Here is a 21,301-nt window from a genome sequence, read left to right as displayed (position 1 = left end):
AAGAGCGGCGCGTTTCGTCACGGGATCGTTTAGCTGACGCGAGCTCGTTGCAGAGACGGTCAGCAAACTACAGAGGCAGACGTTGGAAGAGGCGTGTTGTGCATCATGGAGAGGTTTGCTACTGATGCTGTTGAAATTTCGAGAGAGCACTTTCCGGGAGGAGTCTGACAGCCTATTTCTGTCTCCCACATACATCTCGTTAAATGGCCACGATGGAAAATTAGAGAGACTAGACTTAGTACAGAGGTCTACTGACAATCGTACTGCCACGCGCCGTTCGAGTGAGTGGAACGGGGAAAGCGATCAGCTAGTGGAACCGGCAGTTCCCTTCGCCACAGACGTCAGGTGGCTTGCCTGGTACTGATGTACATGGTGTGGATGTAGTAATTCGCAACAAACGTATCTCGGTCGCTTGGCGAGCAATCTCTTGTATTTGCATTATTTTCGTATTAAAGGACCCAGTCGCACTGACAACAATCAAAACTGCTAGTGCATCCTTATAGTAACCTTTGCATCACTTTAGACCAGGGGTTCCAGACAAAATTTTCTCAAGGTCCCCCTCATCGAGCATGATTGGTACCTTATCATATCACAGTATCAACTACCTAAAAAAACCAAATGAAGAGTCTTTTTATACCTTTTCTATTTTTGGTACTTAGAACAAACATTGACATATTCATTACTGAAAAAATGCTGAGCTTATAAGTTTTTCAAATTAGCCATCATTGTAATTAACTATTTGCCTCTATCTAATTCTAGTTTTGCGCTAGAGTGTGCTAGTGTCAGTTGGCTCTAGGTAGGCGCTAGACGCAGAAGTTAGCGTTCGCTAAAGCTCTGCTCCTGCAGGAAGCGGCCAAAACAAAACAAAAATCTGATCATACGAAATATATTTAAAATATTAAAATATTTTTTATTCTAATAGGATCTTGCGGACCCCTCTGGCATAGCTCGCGGACCCCTGGGCGTCATCGGACCACCTACATCTACATCTACATCTACATCTACATCCATACTCCGCAAGCCATCTGTCGGTGTGCGGCGGAGGGTACCTTGAGTACCTCTATCGGTTCTCCCTTCTATTCCAGTCTCGTATTGTTCGTGGAAAGAAGGATTGTCGGCATGCCTCAGTGTGGGCTCTAATCTCTCTGATTTTATCCTCATGGTCTCTTCAGGAGATATACGTAGAAGGGAGCAATATAGTGCTTGACTCCTCGGTGAAGGTATGTTCTCGAAACTTCAACAAAAGGCCGTACCGAGCTACTGTTGGGAACCACTGCTTTAGACAATGAGTCATATGCTTTTTTGGAATAACCCCATTACCAGGTCTGCGATATAACATGCAATATTCGACAAGATATTTAAAGACACACGTTACAAGAACACAGTGCAGGTGGCAAACGTACCTGCCAAATACATAAGCCGTACCCTGTCGCCTCCTACTACATTCAGAATAACCGCCAGTGCCAAATCACCGAGCAAGTGTTGCTCGTCAATCTCGCACCTTTACCATGTAGAATTGACAGTGCAAATAGAGATCCGGTTCGTTTGTACGTCGCATGTTAACTGGGGGCCTAGAAACGACAGAGAGACTCCATCCCCGCAGCCGCCGTGGTCCACAACCCCACGACGACTACCGCAGTCCACTTAACCCCCCCCCCCCCCGCCGCCCCACACCGAACCCATGGTTATTGTGCGGTTCGGCCCCCGGTGGACCCCCCAGGGATCGTCTCACACCAGACGACTGTAACCCCTATGTTTGTGTGGTAGAGTAATGGTGATGCACGCGTACGTGGGGAACTTGTTTGAGCAGCAATCGCCGACGCATTGTAGCTGAGGCGGAATAAGGGGATACAGCCCGCATCCGCCGAGGCAGATGGAAAACCGCCTAAAAACCATGCAAAGACCGGCCGGCCCACCGGACCTCGACGCAAGTCCGCCGGGCGGATTCGTACCGGGGACCAGGCGCTCCTTCCCACTCCGGAAAGTCGTGCGTCAGACCGCACGGCTAAACGGGCGGGTGAGGTTGGTCTAGTTGGTGGGAAAGCGTAGCGGACACACGAATCAATCTGCAGTGGGAGAACAACAGACGTGGTGCAGTTCTCAGCACACTCGACTCGCATCCTGGAGGGTGACTGTTCAAAAACCATCCAGCCAGATTCAGATTATCCGTGATTTTCCTAAATCACTCCACGCAAATGTGGTGGGACGCTTGCTTTGGAATGCTGCGAGCGACTTCCTGCCCCACTTCTCACTCATACCAGCTTGTGCCCCGCCTATAATGACCAACTTATCGACGGGACGTTAAACATTCCATCCCTTCGTTCAGCGCTGAAATTGACACAAGCAGTTCGACACGGCACAAAGTAAAATGTCTCTACAGTAGGTGGCATCAGTGATAGTACACCTATGACAGTAGTCAATCTATAATTTTACATCGCTTATTAAAACATGTATTATTTAACTGGCATATACAGGGTGTCCCATTTGTCTTGACCACCCTAAATAACTGTTTGTCCAGATGCAAATTAGAAAATGTTTCAAGCAAATGTTCCTTAGCCCTCAGGCGGACATCAATCAGCATGATTGCCTTCGTTGTAGCTTTGTTGTTTTACAAAGATATGAACAGCGATATGACTATTTTAAATGGCACCCTGTATCTTTTATTCGGTAATTCATTTCCTCTCCTAAAGACCTATTCAAAAGTATATCACAGTGTACCACTCACTGAAACACAGCGTTATTAATTACGTAACACAACAATGATTTTTGGCCCGGGATCACAAACTCGTGCACTTGCTGGAGTTGTGAGAAAACAAATGAAAGCCAAGTAAAAACATACAAAATTAACTTTGACTCTCCTGTACCACTGCCCAGGAGTAGAACATTCAGAGGTGCTCAAATTGGTAACACTGAACGCCAATACACTGGTGCACTCGCTGAATTAAAGAATTAGTTACCGCTTCCAGTGTTGCCTGCTGAAGAGAATTGCAAGCAAGCACGACACGTTCCAGCATGTCCTCTGGAGCTGTTGGAATATCGCGATAGACAACGTCTTTAATGCATCGTCAAAGAAAAAAGTCCAGAGGATTTAAATCGGGAGACCCAGCAGGCCAAGTAACTGTTCCTCCTCGACCAATCCATCTGGCAGGATACCCTCTGTTCAGAACACGACGTGCACGTAAGGCATTGTGTGCTGGACATCCATCGTATTGATACCACATACGTATTCTGGTTCTTAGCGGCGCAAAAGAGGAGGAAGAATTCGTCTGAGGAAGTTGGCATACGCTGTGGCGTTTAGACTATCACTGATGAAATAAAGGCCAACAATTGTAGTACCAAGCATCCCACACCAGACGTTAACTCTCCATTGACGCTGATTTTCCACCTATCTAAGCCACCGTGGGTTGTCGCTGGACCAATAATGCGTGTTCCTTGTATTTACCTGTCCTTTGTTTAAGAAGGAACATTAATCGGCAAATAGAACATTGCAGAAGAACTTCGAGTTGGTGAGGATTTGCTACTGTGCCCATTGACTTCAGAACTGTACACGATTCTGGAAACTATTCCCATGCAATTCTTGATATAGCTGGAGTACATGGTAAGGACTGAACCGGTGATATGTAAGAATACGATGTACACTGGTTTTAGGAATGCCAATCTCGTGTTCAAGCTGTCGTGTGCTTACATGTGGATTCATAGCAACGGAAGCGAGATCAGTAACTTCAGCAGCTTCGTCTGTGGATTGCTACTATGACTGCGTTGTCGCGGGTTGAAACTTCCCGTTTACTGAAGCGTCGCAACAAGACGAGGAAACATCCGTCGGGAAGGTGGTTTCTTGTCAGGATATCACTCTCTGTACAGTTCCGCTGCCTGCGTAGCATTTCGCCGACCTTCAACAACAACAACAACAACAACAACAATAAAAGAAACGTTATGCCGATGCAGTTTGTAGGAAGGACAGCCTTTACTGTATGCCTGCTCTACACAAATATACACTCCTGGAAATGGAAAAAAGAACACATTGACACCGGTGTGTCAGACCCACCATACTTGCTCCGGACACTGCGAGAGGGCTGTACAAGCAATGATCACACGCACGGCACAGCGGACACACCAGGAACCGCGGTGTTGGCCGTCGAATGGCGCTAGCTGCGCAGCATTTGTGCACCGCCGCCGTCAGTGTCAGCCAGTTTGCCGTGGCATACGGAGCTCCATCGCAGTCTTTAACACTGGTAGCATGCCGCGACAGCGTGGACGTGAACCGTATGTGCAGTTGACGGACTTTGAACGAGGGCGTATAGTGGGCATGCGGGAGGCCGGGTGGACGTACCGCCGAATTGCTCAACACGTGGGGCGTGAGGTCTCCACAGTACATCGATGTTGTCGCCAGTGGTCGGCGGAAGGTGCACGTGCCCGTCGACCTGGGACCGGACCGCAGCGACGCACGGATGCACGCCAAGACCGTAGGATCCTACGCAGTGCCGTAGGGGACCGCACCGCCACTTCCCAGCAAATTAGGGACACTGTTGCTCCTGGGGTATCGGCGAGGACCATTCGCAACCGTCTCCATGAAGCTGGGCTACGGTCCCGCACACCGTTAGGCCGTCTTCCGCTCACGCCCCAACATCGTGCAGCCCGCCTCCAGTGGTGTCGCGACAGGCGTGAATGGAGGGACGAATGGAGACGTGTCGTCTTCAGCGATGAGAGTCGCTTCTGCCTTGGTGCCAATGATGGTCGTATGCGTGTTTGGCGCCGTGCAGGTGAGCGCCACAATCAGGACTGCATACGACCGAGGCACACAGGGCCAACACCCGGCATCATGGTGTGGGGAGCGATCTCCTACACTGGCCGTACACCACTGGTGATCGTCGAGGGGACACTGAATAGTGCACGGTACATCCAAACCGTCATCGAACCCATCGTTCTACCATTCCTAGACCGGCAAGGGAACTTGCTGTTCCAACAGGACAATGCACGTCCGCATGTATCCCGTGCCACCCAACGTGCTCTAGAATGTGTAAGTCAACTACCCTGGCCAGCAAGATCTCCGGATCTGTCCCCCATTGAGCATGTTTGGGACTGGATGAAGCGTCGTCTCACGCGGTCTGCACGTCCAGCACGAACGCTGGTCCAACTGAGGCGCCAGGTGGAAATGGCATGGCAAGCCGTTCCACAGGACTACATCCAGCATCTCTACGATCGTCTCCATGGGAGAATAGCAGCCTGCATTGCTGAGAAAGGTGGATATACACTGTACTAGTGCCAACATTGTGCATGCTCTGTTGCCTGTGTTTATGTGCCTGTGGTTCTGTCAGTGTGATCATGTGATGTATCTGACCCCAGGAATGTGTCAATAAAGTTTCCCCTTCCTGGGACAATGAATTCACGGTGTTCTTATTTCAATTTCCATTAGTGTATTTAAAAGGACTAAACTACTGTACTAAATGTACCCATACATATGAAAACAGTATTGCAATTACTGTTCTGCTAACTTACATTCCCCATAGATGAGTAGCATTTCTACCTTCTCTTCGTTGGTGTGCATTCTATTCACACAACTCTTCAACTGAAGATGGTTGGCGGAATGACGGGTGTGCATTCTCCTTATGTTTGCATTTGTCTTCTGTCAGCGTCAGCAAGTGGATGTGTTCCATTACCCCGAGGCCGGCCGGTGTGGCCAAGCGGTTAAAGGCGCTACAGTCTGGAACCGCGTGACCGCTACGGTCGCAGGTTCGAATCCTGCCTCGGGCATGGATGTGTGTGATGTCCTTAGGTTAGTTAGGTTTAAGTAGTTCTAAGTTCTAGGGGACTGATGACCTTAGAAGTTAAGTCCCATAGTGCTCAGAGCCATTTGAACCATTTTGAACCATTACCCCGAGTACTTGCACTAGGTACTTGCACTGTGTGTGATGTTATTTCAGTGATGACACAATCGAGTCAGATTTACAAAGAAACTGGTTAGCACACTGGACTCGCATTCGGGAGGACGACGGTTCAATCACGTCTCCGGTCATCCTGACTTAGGTTTTCCGTGATTTCCCTAAATCGCTTCAGGCAAATGCCGGGATGGTTCCTTTGAAAGAGCACGGCCGATTTCCTTCCCCATCCTTCCCTCACCCGAGCTTGCGTTCCGTCTCTAATGACCTCGTTGTCGACGGGACGTTAAACACTAATCTCCTCCACCTCCGTACAAAGAAACTGGCAGTGTAAGACCTCTTCCCAGTGTGACGTTGCACCCACTGCGGCCTGCATAGCTGAGTCGGTTGTTTAAGGTGTCATAAAGCTGATATATCCTCTTCTTAGGTGAAACTGCCTGCAGCTATTGTAACTAATCGTCTATATACTGGTTACTGGCACCAGGGACAGTCGACGTCCAAGCTGACATCACACATGTTCTATTGGGACACAGATATGGGTGTCTTACGGTACCTCAGTATCATGTCGACAGTTTACAGAGATGCAGGCCATATGTGGACTGGCACTGTGTAACTGAAATATGGTACCACTATAGCGTCTCATGAGAGGTAACACATGGACTTAGGATTTACATGATTTACCATCACAGTATATTGAGCAAGCAGTGAAGGAAGCAAAAGAAAAAAATCGGAGCAGGTATTAAAATCCATGGAGAAGAAATAAAAACTTTGAAGTTCGCCGATGACATTGTAATTCTGTCAGAGACAGCAAAGGACTTGGAGGAGCAGTTGAATGGAATGGATAGTGTCTTGAAAGGAGGATATAATATGAACATCAACAAAAGCAAAAGGAGGATAATGGAATGTAGTCGAATTAAGTCGGGTGATGCTGAGGGAGTTAGATTAGGAAATGAGACACTTAAAGTAGTAAAGGAGTTTTGCTATTTGGGTAGCAAAATAACTGATGATGGTTGAAGTACAGAGGATATAAAATGTAGACTGGCAATGACAAGGAAAGCGTTTCTGAAGAAGTTTGTTAACGTCGAGTACAGTTTTAAGTGTCAGGAAGTCCTTTCTGAAAGTATTTGTATGGAGTGTAACCATGTATGGAAGTGAAACATGGACGATAAATAGTTTAGACAAGAAGAGAATAGAAGCTTTCGAAATGTGATGCTACAGAAGAATGCTGAATATTAGTTGGGTAGATCATATAACTAATGAGGTGTTGAAGTGGATTGGGGAGAAGAAACATTTGTGGCACAACTTAACTAAAAGATGGGACCGGTTGGTAGGACATGTTCTGAGGCATTAAGGGATCACCAGTTTAGTATTGGAGGGCAGCGTGGAGGGTAAAAATCGTAGAGGGAGACCAAGAGATGAATACACCAAGCAGATTCAGAAGGATGTACGTTGCAGTAGGTACTGGGAGATGAAGAAGCTTGCACAGGATAGAGCAGCATAGAGAGCCGCATCAAACCAGTCTCAGGACTGAAGACCACAACAACAACAACAACAACAACAACCATCACATTTCCGTCATCACTGCCAGCTGTGACCTGGTAATGCCAGATGGCTCTCCGCATCTCGACACCATGCACCTCCAAAACAATCGAAGAATGGCACCTCTTCCCAGATGGTCACCAAATTCACCAACGATCGCCATCTGCGGCATGGAAGACCAGTGATTCATTGCTGAATACAGTGTCATGTCATTCATCAGCAATCCATGCTTCCTGAGCATGGGACCACTCCAGCTGCAGCTGTTTGTTTTGTGACGTCAGTGGAAGGCTAGCTGGTGCTAGTTCAGATGGTTCAAATGGATCTAAGCTATATGGGACTTAACATCTGAGGTCATCAGTCCCCTAGAACTTAGAACTACGTAGATTTAACTAAGGACATCACACACATTCATGCCCGAGGCAGGATTCGAACCTGCGACTGTAGCAGCAGCGCGGTTCCGGACTGAAGGACCTAGAACCGCTCGGTCACAGCGACCGGCGAAAAGAGGATCAGATTTTAACATGTTGTACGATATTTTGAGCATGACGAAGGTAGCCGCCCCATGGGACGGCGATTACCCGCACCCACTCAAAAAGTTCACCAAATCAAGGCAGCAGTGGGAGTGCTATGCGTGTGTAGTGCCGATGTACATGACTTCTTTAGCGGCCTAATCACCACGGACAGGGGCTGGATGTACCAATATTGCCCCGATAGAAAAAGAGGAAAGCAAGCTGTGGAGACATGTCGATTCACCAGCGCTGTCATCTGGCAACGCAGTGCCGAACGTAATTTGAGACCGCCATGGTATGGCGCTTAGAGGTTACGCTTGTAAGGACCAAACAGTCACAGAAGGATACTATTGGAATTAGCTGAGTTAGTTAAGGGGGAGGGGCTGTCAAGAGGTAGTGTCTCACAGAACGTCCAAGGTGTTCCTGACGCACGACAGTGCTTCAGCTTATTCTGCACACGACAAATCCACACATTCTACTTATCTGGACTACCAGGTTTGCTCTCAGTACCCCCTACTCTACTGACACGGCATCCAATGACATGCAGTGACGGCATTGGAAGGTGAATGCTTACGGAAGGACGGACACCATTATCACGTTTAATGGTCGCAGCTTTCTAAGTGACTGCCCCTTGTACCTGAAAGAGAAGTCTCGTAAGTAGGCAGCAACTGGAAGAGTTAGGGTTTCTTGGAGTCGTAACACCTGCTCCGTCCACCCCACCGCCTACCATCATCATAGAGACAGAAACTGGTAACCACAAACAACCGCTGTTCTCCAAGAGAAATGTCAGAAACTAGTGGCCCAGTGGCTCTGGATCACAGGGTCGCGGATTCGATTCTCGGCCGGGCTGAGGATTTTCTCTGCCCGGGCACAGGGTGTTTGTGTTGTCCTCATCATTTCATCATCATCATCATCAATCGCGACAGCGGCTAGACTGGACTGTGAAAGAAATTCGACTGTGTAAAAATTGTGACTTTGTCTGGGTGCTGATTACGGCGCAGTTGAGCGTCCCAGAAACCAAGCATCATCATCATCATCATTATCATCTAAAGAAATGTTCTCAAAAATTGGCTGGAGGAGTGCTGTGCCAACCACACTCCTCTCCGTAGTGCATCCGCATGACGGCGGATGACACGGTGGCGCAGTCTAGTGGATGGGCCTGGTCGCGCAGTCACGTTTACCCTACCCCAGTCAACGAGCTACTACACGACGATCCGCCATGGACGTTACAGTCTAGAGCGACAGCCAGCTGGTGGCAGAACGACTGGAGCTAAGATAATGTGTCTCCTCGCTCAGAAATATACAGCCGACAATTTAATACAAGCCCCCGTTCTCAAAGACACCAACTTCCTACTCCGTAAGTATAGCATTGTCCGGGATGTTGTCGGTAGTTTGACAGATAAGGCGATAGCTGACTACATCGAGAGGATGTACTCTGCCGCGTGTACCAAACGCTACACCAAGTAATATCTCTCAAATCCCGAATTAACCGCGCCCATTCCACGCTGCATTGTAGTGTTTAGGTCAGAAACTTTACCCTGATACGTTGCTCTCTTGGGGTACTTTGCGTCATTTATCTAATGTAGAAACTGGTGGTGTTTTCGTCATTGGGCGGACCAGTGCAGAAGCCATACTCTTTGCAGCAGTTGTCGTGGTCAACACCCAACGGATTCCTGCACGGTGACGGTTCCAACAACTTGCTTAAACTTCACTGTCGATTTATTGCAGTATCCGTAGGCGGCTGATGTGTTGTTTATCGGAATATTGTATCTTTACTACCACTGTACCGCCATTTGTGTCTGTTCTATCAGACAACTCCGACAGAACAGACACATGTCACTAGACATTAAAGTATCACGGACGTCCAGTAAAAAGGAAACTGACGCGCGTCCTCTGGGCTACCAGTACCGTGTCTTCGGTCGACAATCCTCGGCCACGTGCTGCTCGGAAAACAAAGGATGCACCAGCCCGAATGAGACGTATCTGGACATCCACCTTATAACCAGGCCTAAGTCATATCCATCTCGTCGTGTGCGTGAATACGTAGCTTGGTTCCCAGCGCTTTGATTTCGGTTAAGAAAATAAAGCATGCCTTCACGGGCTCGCCACGGTCTCAGGCAGGATTATATGTTTGGGTGAAATGATAATTAAATAAAGACCCTAAGCTGTCGCCAGGCGTTGATATACATCAATGGGGACAGTTGAAAATGTGTACCCACACAGTTTTGTTTCGCTATACGGAAGGCAGCCATTGAGCGGCTACACATATTTTATGTAACTTATTCGTATTTATAACTAAAATAAAATATTATTATTATTACAAAACCAATTTCTTTGTAATAGTTGTCACCTCAAATGCTCGCAGTGGCTAGCTATTTTTAATAAGCGTTTTTTCAGTAATTTGCGCTGCGAGAATCTCATCTCCCGATGCAGCCTCTGGTCGGCCATTAAGCGCCGAAGTATTAATTTATTTTTCAAGGTGTTAACAGTGAATGTAAATGCGAGAGATTTCGTTGTAAGAACCTTTCTAAATTGCAACAGATAACTAATTACGTTAAAGTTCATGTTTTTAAATTATACAGATTCCATGAGTTCAGTAAGTTTTATCTTGGCCGCTCCACGGCAACAATCGAAATTCTGTCAAGCCGTGCTTTGCAGTCAATAAATATCAATTAACAAAATTACATTCAGTTCAGTTAACGGCAACTATATTTTAGTCATCACGTTCAAAATCTTAAGTTGGTACATGAATAACTGCGGCCCTTCAAGAACCCGTTTCATATTTACTTATTCACGTAAGTAAAAGTGATAAGAAAAGATAATATGCCTGAGAGAAAGAATCATGCTGATAAAAACAAAAATAGTATATATATATATATATATATATATATATATATATAATTTTTTTGTATGTGACGTAACGAATGCCACCGACGTCACACCATCTTTATTTTTCGTTATGGTTAGTTGTGTTTCGTCGTAGCGGACGTCACATGACACCCGTTGAAGTTCGTTGTTTATCTTTTCACTAAGTTATTTTTATTACAGAGGCCAGTCAGCTCTCTGACCGAACACGCCGAGCTACCGTGCCCGGCAACTTCTTTTTATCTCATTTTATTCGCTTTCGTTCGTTGCATCTGCTCGGGCCGGACGTCTTAAGACACCCACTCAACTTCGTCGTTGATCAGTTTTCTTTTTTTACAGAGGGCAGCTAACCCTCTGACCGAACACGCTGAGCTACCGTGCCGGCAACATTATGAGACTTACGCGCCGGCTACTGCGCTACCGAGGCACAGACCTTCTGAGCCCCAGAGGCCACAGAGGATAGCGCGACTGCAGGGATTTTATCCTTGCACGCTCCCCGTGAGACTTACATTCCCAGCTTAATGTCCACACACTAGTTTCGTAGTGCCCCTGCCATTATTCGCGGCAGACAATCTTACCGAGTCCCGTAACAGTTCGGGCAATGCGTGTGCATCCAGCACAGAAGAAGAAGGTCAATGGCCGGTTAGCCTTAACTATATATGAAGATGGTATTTGTTCTTTCGGACATGTAGTTAAGGCTAACCGGCCATTGACCTCCTCCTTCTGTGCTGGATGCACACGCATTGCCCGAAGTCTTACAGGACTCGGTAAGATTGTCTGCCGCGAATAATGGCAGGAGCACTACGAATCTAGTGTGTGGACATTAAGCTGGGAATGTGAGTCTTACGAGGAGCGTGCAAGGGATAAATCCCTACAGTCGTACTATCCTCTGTGCCCTCGGTGGCTCAGATGGATAGAGCGTCTACCATACAAGCAGGAGATCCCGAGTTCGAGTCCCGGTCGGGGCACACATTTTCAACTGCCCACGTTGATGTATATCAACGCTTGTCGACAGCTTAAGATCTAGATTTAATTATCATTTCATGCTAAGAGAGCTGTCCGAAAGAACAAATACCATCTTCATATTTATGTTTGGGGTTCTTGTCAGTTCATCGAGAGATATGATAAATGCTTCAACATGGTCTGATTATGTAGGAAAGTAGTACAAGGGACGTTTCGAAAGTAAGATTTGCCACTGTTTTTGAAGATTGTACACCAGGTGACGCAAACAAACGCCATGTGATTCCACAACCATCACTGGTTCAGCGACGGAAGGGGCGTCAGCAGAGGAGGAACGATGCATGCGTAAAGCGCCGAAGAACAAAGAGTAGCAGCAGACTGGTGTTCAAAATGGTTCAAATGGCTCTGAGCACTATGGGACTTAACTTCTGAGGTCATCACGCCCCTAGAACTTAGAACTACTTAAACCTAACTGACCTAAGGACAGCACACATCCAAGCCCGAGGCAGGATTCGAACCTGCGACCATAGCGGTCGCGCGGTTCCAGTCTGTAGCGCCTAGAACCGCTCGGCCACCTCGGCCGGCCAGACTGGTGTGTCCGAGATTATTCCAGTGCAAATCACTATGACAGACGGACGTCTACTGACAGCGTGGTCGCCAGTGGAATAGTGTGTTGTTATCCAATATGAATGGATACATGGGCTTAGTATGTCCATCACTCAAAACGCCTACAGACCGTATATGGTGAAGAGGTCATGCCTCGTCAAATGGTTGCTCGCTGATGCTGCACGTACAGAGAAGGGAGGTAGAGTGTGGAGGATGAAGGTCGAAATGAGCGTCCCTCCACATCCACAAATGAAAACAACATTGCTTGAGTACAGGACTGGTTGTTAGCGGATCAAACAACAGTTCCTTGCATCGCAGGGCACCTGGGACCATCAGAGTCGTTTCTACAAAGTGATTGCACGCTACGACAGATGTGTCGGTGTTGGTGGTCACTATGTCGGAAAACGGTGGAAGATGTGTAGTTTACGACGCCATGGTGTATTTGTTTTTGGTAATAAAGTTTGCTCGTGAAAGAACGATGACGAAACTTACTTCTGGAACGTCTCTCGTAGAAAGTTATAACTTTAACATTTTCTAATAACTAATGTTGATGCCTCCGTGCTGTAATGACAAGTGGATCGAGTCATAGCGGTGGAGAAGACTCACTCGTAGAAGTACGGTCCGATTTCTTGTACGATGGGTTTCTCCCCTCTGTGCACCGCCTCAGGGTTGGTGAGGTTCAAGACGTACACCCGGAAGTCGATGGGGTCGGAGAAGTTGGACCACATCTGGCGGATGTCTGATCCTTTCTTCAGTGCCAGTCCCTGAAACAGAACAAGCACGGTGTGCAATGAATTTTTTCTGTAGGTGACTACTGAAATACACGATACCAGTGTGTATTTCTACTCGAAGATAAGTTCTGAGTTCCACAACAGTGGCTCTGTTTATTTTGTTCTGATTTATCATGTTCTTTGAGGCAATGCGAGCCGGAGGAACTGGGCATGTATCGATTCAGTATACATAATATCAGAGAACGTGAATACAAAAGAACTAAAGTATTAATAAAATGTGAAAGCAATTGTGAGAGACTGTACGAATAAATAACTCGTTACAGACCAAATTAGCGAGAACAGCACAAAACCTATCATAATTAGCTGCTGTCACGTAATTGTTACATTGCTATGCACGCTGTTTTCAGTACATTATGATATCTAATGGTGGTCTGATGACTGAGACTGGTTGCAAAAAAGTAAGTATTTATTGTAAGCTCTTGGCAGTGAACTGTAATGTTTTTAGTACATTTATCACCTAAAAACACAAAAGTTTAAGGATGTTTTATTCAAGTGCATTTTTTTCCATCTAGTATTCATCGAATTAGTGTTGCAGTTTCTACTGAATGAGTCAATATTTCCAAGAAAAAATTCCATGATGGTCTACGTGTACAGATTGGGTGGATCTGGAATTCCGAGACCACTTATTACATTAACATCAGTGTAACTAAATTAGAAATGTATATAGTAACTGACAAGCCACCTGTAAAGTGATGTTGTCTAACGTATCTGAGAATAACGTGGTGTTGGTTCTTTGTTTGTACCTTAGCTTAACAAGAATTGAAAATGAGAGTACGTACGATGATACTCCTATCAAAACAGCAGGGCTAATGAGTCAAGAATTATAAAACAAGGGAACATGTAAATAAAACTGTAAATCTTCGATTGATAAACCTTAAATTTCCGAAAGTCCTTCACCAGTTGCTTCGACATTTTCACACAACGTTGCATTCGGATACGTGCGTCTTTTCATATACCTATTTTATATACGATATATAGATAATTAATACATAAAAAGGAAACATTACTGTCAAAAATCTAGAGAAGTTCTTGAGCGATTTACTTCAAATTTTACATAATATTCTAATGAATTTTAAGACGGACATAGGCTATATTTTTCCACATGTATCTGTTTCTCGTAGCAGTTCTTCTCTGGCTGGTGTTATGCTTTGTATGTTAATAGATACAATCGTTAACTGTAGTCCTGAAAAGGACTCAGATATATGTAGGAATAGCACCACCACCTGTTCGAAGAGAGACAGCTGCGACCAAGGAAAGAAAGGCAGTGGAACAGGAAATTACCCATTCTTTGCATGGGCTTGAACCGCATCCGCAGCGACTGAAGTCAAGGAAGGGCTCCCTTCGGTTAAAGGCGCTACAGTCTGGAACCGCGTGACCGCTACGGTCGCAGGTTCGAATCCTGCCTCGGGCATGGACGTGTGTGATGTCCTTAGGTTAGTTAGGTATAAGTATTTCTAAGTTCTAGGGGACTGATGACCACAGCAGTTAAGTCCCATAGTACTCAGAGCCATTTGAACCATCTGAAGGGCTCCCTCAGGACATCAAAGGAACTTAGAACCACTGCTGAAAAAGCTAGGTTGCAACTATGGAGGGCTGCGACTTGGCAAGATGGGAATACACTGACCCGAATGATATTCGGTGTGACTGCGGAGAAGAACAGACAGTTGGCCACATACTTCGGTGTCGATTGTGTCCAGTCTCCTGTACAGAAGATGATCTTCGACAAGCAACAGAAAATGCACTGGAAGTGGCCAAGTTTTGGTCAAAGGAATTTAATCATAACTGTATAAAATGTCTGTACATGTACCTGTATGTTTCTGACACGAGAATAATAATATTACATATATTTTTTACTACAGAATTGGCCAATTATAGACAGCTTAGAATCTAAGACAGAGGTATAATTTTGTTCTTTTTATCTTTCCAGAACTTCTTCATGCGTTGGCTGATGACCTGCCTCTATCCTCTTGACATCACCGTCCTTGGGTGTGAATTTCTTCGTGCGACAGGAAATTTTGCAGTATTGATCAGTAGGCTGAAACGATTCCTATTGTGTATGGTGTTTTCTGCGACGTCAAGTTTTCTCAGGTCTTTACTTCCCTCTTCCAGCTATCCCGTGGTGTTTCTTAATTTGGAAATGAAGTTAAAAATTTTCTGCGTTAAGCTATTGTCATTCATTCTGTACAAGTGACCGTAAAATTTTAGTATCCTCTTTCTTATTGTGTCTGTGATTGTTTCTATGTTGCTATACAGATCTACATTTCTCCCCTTTGTCCAGTTGTTATCTTTTTCTTTTGTAGTCCTAAAATTTTTCTGTTCTGAGTATTTTCATTTTTTTCTTTTCCAGTCCTTTTTGTTCACCTCATTTGTTCAGTGTTATGCATTCAGATCCGTAATGTGCTTCCGGTTTAATTTCTGTTGCGTGGTTTTTAATTGTTGCCTGCAATGATACTGGTGTTTCATTATATCTGTTTTGGGTGAGCTTTTATGCTAGTTGCATTTTGTTCGATCTTTCCTTACTTGTGGTGTTATCTAACCCATTTGATTGTATTCATTCTCCCAAATACTTCAACTTATCAACTCTTTCGATGTTTCCGAATCCGATTTTAGCTGCAGTTTCAGATAGTGTTTCTATTATTATCTTTACATCTGTTTTGTCCTTAGAAACTACTGCAATATCTTCAGCAAAAGCGAGATTTTTCATCTCAAATCTTACTCTTCCTTGTCCTAAATGGATTCATCCGACATTTTCTCGTGTAGGCTTCATCCCACTCTCTCATTACCCTGTCTAAGGATTGAAGAGAATCGGCGAGAGCACATCGTCCATCGACCTGCCGAACACCTGTGTAAATTGTGAAGGGTTCAGAAACTTCTCCCAGACATTTAACCGGATTACATGTTGCGGCAGAGGTACGTTAAAATATAGCCGAAAGGCGCAGTAAAGTACAACATTTCACCTCCATATTAATGTATATACAAGTAAAACTTTTAAATTTTGTACATGGCTGGAGCAGCAGCAACCGTTGAATGAAACCCTCTTGTGGAAATAGGTAACAGCCTATCAGTTAAAAATACGAAGGTTTATTGAAACCCATTTAACGTGGTTTCAACGTTTCTAAAAATATCTTATTCACAAGGTAAATACGAGTATGGACAACTGATTACATATTATGCCAGAAACGCACCGTGAAATACGAAATTTCATCTCCACGTTAAATTAAAAATACACAACTCGTGTGGTACTCCCTCAACAATGTACAGCTAGTGCACTAAATATGGAGGTGAGAGCCGGCCGGAGTGGCAGAGCGGTTCTAGGCGCTACAGTCTGGAGCCGAGCGCCCGTACGGTCGCAGGTTCAAATCCTGCCTCGGGCATGGATGTGTGTGATGTCCTTAGGTTAGTTAGGTTTAATTAGTTCTAAGTTCTAGGCGACTGGTGACCTCAGAAGTTAAGTCGCATAGTGCTCAGAGCCATTTGAACCATTTTTTTGGAGGTGAGATTTTATATGTGACTACGCCTTTCGGCTATACTTTAACGCACCTCTGCCTCAACATGTAATCCATTTATCATATTTTCCTTCGGAATAACACATTTTTATGAACGTAGAAACCAATGTAAAGGGGTTTTAATAAACTCTCCAAGCTGTAACTGATGGGCTGTTCACAAGTTCTACAATAAGTAACAGTAAAACGTTGTCAGCAAACAGGAAAATAGTATTTGTGGCTTACCGGCTTGCGATTAGAATACTACTGCAAAATGTGAACTTGCAGTATGAATAAACAATGCTCGAAATCAGACAGAAGGGGAAAGAGGAGATTGACTGAGGAATGGCAGGAAATGCACATAAAAAATGGAAAGGAGGAGATGAACAAAAGGGCAGGAGGAGATGGACAGCGAGCGAGAAAGGTGGGGGGGGGGGGGGGGGTGAGAAGATGGACAGAGAGACAGGGACGAGGTATTCGACGAAGAGAGTTGATAGGAGGAGGAGGAGGAGATGGATATGGAAAGGGGAAGGTGGCGATGTACAGAGACAGGGGGGAGAAGGAGGTTAGGACGTCTACCCAGTCCCCCTCCTCCCCCCTCCCCCCGGACAAATAGCCGTACCATAGGTGAAAACACAATGGAGGGGTATCTGTTGAGATGCTCGACAATGTGTGGTTCCTGAAGAAGGGCAGCAGTCTTTACAGTAATGGCAGGGACAACAGTCTGGATGATTGACTGATCTGGCCCTGTAACACCAACCAAAACTACCTTGCCGTGCTGGTACTGCGAACAGTTGAAAGCAACGGGAAACTACAGCTGCAATTTTTCCCGAGGGCAATCAGCTTTATTGTATTGTTAAATGATGAGGGCGTCCTCTTGGGTAAAATAATCCCATTTGGATTTCTGGCTGGGGACTACTCAAGAGGATGACGTTATCAGAAGAACGAAAACCGTTGTTCTATGGATTGGAACGTGGAATGTCAGATCCCTTAATTGGGCTGGTAAGTTAGAACACTTAAAAAGGGAAATGGATAGGTTAAAGTTAGATATAGTAGGAATTAGTGAAGTTCAGTGCCAAGAGGAACACGACTTCTGGTCAGTTGAATACAGGGTTATAAATACAAAATCAAATAGGGGTAACGCAGGAGTAGGTTTAATAATGCATAAAAAAACTAGGAGTGCGGATAAGCTACTATGAACAGCATAGTGAACGCATAATTGCAGCCAAGATAGACACGAAACCCACGAATACCACAGTAGTACAAGTTTACCAACTAGTACAAGTATACCAACTAGCTCTGCAGATGATGAAGAGAACGAAGAAATGTATGATGCAACTAAAGAAAGGGAGACGAAAATTTAATAGTTACGTGAGACAGGAATTCGGTAGTAGGAAAAAAAAAGAGAAGGAAAGGAATGAAAGAGGAAGCCGCCTGACAGAATTTTGCACAGGGAATAACTTAACCGTAGCTAACACTTGGCTTAAAAACCACGAAAGAAGGTTGTAAACGTGAAAGAGGCCTGAAGACATTGGAAGGTCTCAGATAGATTATATAACAGTAAGACAGAGATTTAGGAGCTAGCTTTTAGATTGTAAGATATTTGCAAGGGCAGATGTGGACTCTGTCCACCACTTATTGGTTATGAACTGTAGATTAAAACTGAAGAAACTGCCAAAAGGTAGGAATTAAAGGAGATGGAACCTGGATATGGCCGAGCGGTTCTAGGCGCTACAATCTGGAACCGCGCGACCGCTACGGTCGCAGATTCGAATCCTACTACGGGCACGGATGTGTGTGATGCCCTTAGGATAGTTAGGTTTAAGTAGTTCTACGTTCTAGGGGACTTATGACCAAAGCAGTTAAGTCCCATAGTGCTCAGAGCCATTTGAACCATTTGAACCTGGATAAACTGAAAGAACCAGAGATCATAGAGAGTTTCAAAGAGAGCATACTGGAACAATTGACAAGAGCAGGGGAAGAAATACTGTAGAAGAAGAATGGCTAACTTTGAGAGATGAAATAGGAAGGAGAGGATCAAGTAGATAGAAAGACGGGGCCTAGTAGAAATGCTTGGGTAACGGTATACGGAATGTAACTGATGAAAGGGGAAAATATAAAAATGCAGTAAATGAAGCAGGCGACAAGGAATACAAACGTCTCAAAAATTAGATCGACATTGAGTGCAAAATGGCTAAGCAGGGACGGCTAGAGGACAATTGTAAGGATGTAGAAGCATTTATCGTGAGAGGTAAGATAGATACTGCCTACTGGAAAATTAAAGAGACGTTTGGTGAAATGAGAACCACCTGTATGAATACCAAGAGCTCCGATGGAAAACCAGTCCTAAGCAAAGGCGGGAAAGCAGAAAGTTGAAAGGAGTATATAGAGGGTCTATACAAGGGCGATGTACTTGGGAGCAATGTTATGGAACAGGACGTAGATGAAGATGAAATGGGAGATACGATATTGCGTGAAGAGTTTGACAGAGCACTCAAAGACCTAAGTCGAAACAAGGCCCCGGGAGCAGGCAACATTCCATTAAAACTACTGATAGCCGTGGGAGAGCCAGCCATGACAAAACTCTTCCATCTGATGAGCAAGGTGTATGAGACAGGCGAGAAGAATATAATAATTTCACCCCAAAGAAATCATGACGACAGGTGTGAAAACTGCCGAAGTATCATTTGAAGTCCCGGTTGCAAAACTACTGACACGAATTCCTTACAGACGAATGGAAAAACTGGAAGTAGTCGATCTCGGGGAAGATCAGTTTGAAATCCGTAGAAAGTTTGGAACACGTGAGGCAATACTGACTCTACGACTTATCTTAGAAAATAGATTAAGGAAAGGCAAAGCTATGTTTCTAGCATTTGTAAACTTAGAGAAAGCTTTTGACAATGTTGACTGGAATACGATCTTTCAAACTCTGAAGGTGGCAAGGGTAAAATACAAGGAGCGTAAGGCTATTTACAATTTCTACAGAAACCAGTTGACAGTTATGAGAGTCGACGGACATGAAAGGGAAGCAGTGGTTGGGAAGGGAGTGATACAGGTTTGCAGCTTGTCCACGATGTTTTTCATTCTATATATTGAGCAAGCAGCAAAAGGAAACAAAAGAAAAATTTGGAGTAGGAATTAAAGTCCATGGAGAACAGATAAAATTTTGACGCTTGCCGACGTCATTGTAATTCGTCTGAAACAGCATAGGACCTGGAAGAGCAGCTGTACAGAATGGACAGTGCCTTGAAAGGAGGACATAAGATGAAACTCTACGAAAGCAAAACGAGGATAATGGAGTGTAGTGGAATTAAATGTGAGGCTGAAGGGATTAGATTAAGAAATGGGACACTTTAAGTAGTAGATGAGTTTTGCTATCTGGCAAGCTAATAGCTGTAGACTGGCTACCGCAAGGAAAACGTTTCTGACGAAGAGAAATTTGTTAACATCGAGTATAGATTTAAGTGTCAGGAAGTCCTTTCTGAAAGTATCTGTATGGAGTGTTCTCATGTATGGAAGTGAAACATGGACGATAACTAGTTTAGACAACAAGAGAATAGAAGCTTTCTAAATGTGGTGCTACAGAATAATGCTGAAGATTAGATGGGTAGATCACGTGAAGAAGCTTGCACAGGATATAGTAGCATGGAGAGCTGCATCAAACCAGTCTCTGGACTGAAGACCACGACAGCAACAACATCCAGTTCCCATACATTGACATATGTAAATGTGTGATTCCTCGTTTCTTTCTTTTCCTTTTAACTTGACTCAGGTACAGCAATGCGTGGCTGGGAACAGCTAGTTCACTAACAAAAAGGAACACAGAGTTAAGAGTCAAACTGAACTGGAAATTTTTACAACACTTAACTCATTGCTCCTGCTGTTTTGGGAATAGTATGATCCCTCATTTCCAATTTTTGTTAAGCTAAGTTATAACGAAACTTCCCACGCCCGGGTTCCCGGGTTCGATTCCCGGCGGGGTCAGGGATTTTCTCTGCCTCGTGATGACTGGGCATTGTGTGCTGTCCTTAGGTTAGTTAGGTTTAAGTAGTTGTAAGTTCTAGGGGACTGATGACCATAGATCTTAAGTCCCGTAGTGCTCAGAGCCATTTGAACCATTTTATAACGAAACTGTCAACACCATGTTAATGTCAAAAGCGGGAGCCAGACAGCTTCGGTGCAGAAGTGTCTTATCGGTTACCGTACACATTTCTAATTTATTTAAACTTCTGACATTAAAATAAGGGCTGGTGATCAATTTCACTATTGTAAGATACCAATAAATTTGTTAGTACGTGCGCAATATACGAGGGCAGTTCAATAAGTAATGCAACACATTTTTTTTCTCGGCCAATTTTGATTGAAAAAAACCGGAAATTTCTTGTGGAATATTTTCAAACACTCGCGCTTCGTCTCGTATAGTTTCCTGTACGGAGCTGTTAAAATGGCGTCTGTAACGGATGTGCATTGCAAACAATGTGCAGTGATCGAGTTTCTTTTGGCGGAAAACCAGGGCATCTCAGATATTCATAGGCGCTTGCAGAATGTCTACGGTGATCTGGCAGTGGACAAAAGCACGGTGAGTCGTTGGGCAAAGCGTGTGTCATCATCGCCGCAAGGTCAAGCAAGACTGTCTGATCTCCCGCGTGCGGGCCGGCCGTGCACAGCTGTGA

General features: G+C 44.9%; 1 protein-coding gene across 1 annotated transcript in view; it reads right to left on the bottom strand.

Annotated features, from left to right (window-relative positions):
- LOC126210549 (sensory neuron membrane protein 1-like) overlaps window positions 1-21,301 on the bottom strand; it is a 304,792-nt gene that overhangs the window by 200,945 nt on the left and 82,546 nt on the right. The window contains exon 3 of the mRNA XM_049939802.1: window positions 12,962-13,119. Within this exon, the coding sequence (XP_049795759.1) occupies window positions 12,962-13,119 (158 nt within the window). The remainder of the gene's footprint in view (window positions 1-12,961; window positions 13,120-21,301) is intronic.

The sequence above is a fragment of the Schistocerca nitens genome, chromosome 10 (assembly GCF_023898315.1).
Source record: "Schistocerca nitens isolate TAMUIC-IGC-003100 chromosome 10, iqSchNite1.1, whole genome shotgun sequence".
Taxonomy (NCBI): domain Eukaryota; kingdom Metazoa; phylum Arthropoda; class Insecta; order Orthoptera; family Acrididae; genus Schistocerca; species Schistocerca nitens.
The sequence above is the reverse complement of the archived record's forward strand: the minus strand, read 5'-3'. Positions and strand labels throughout refer to the sequence as shown.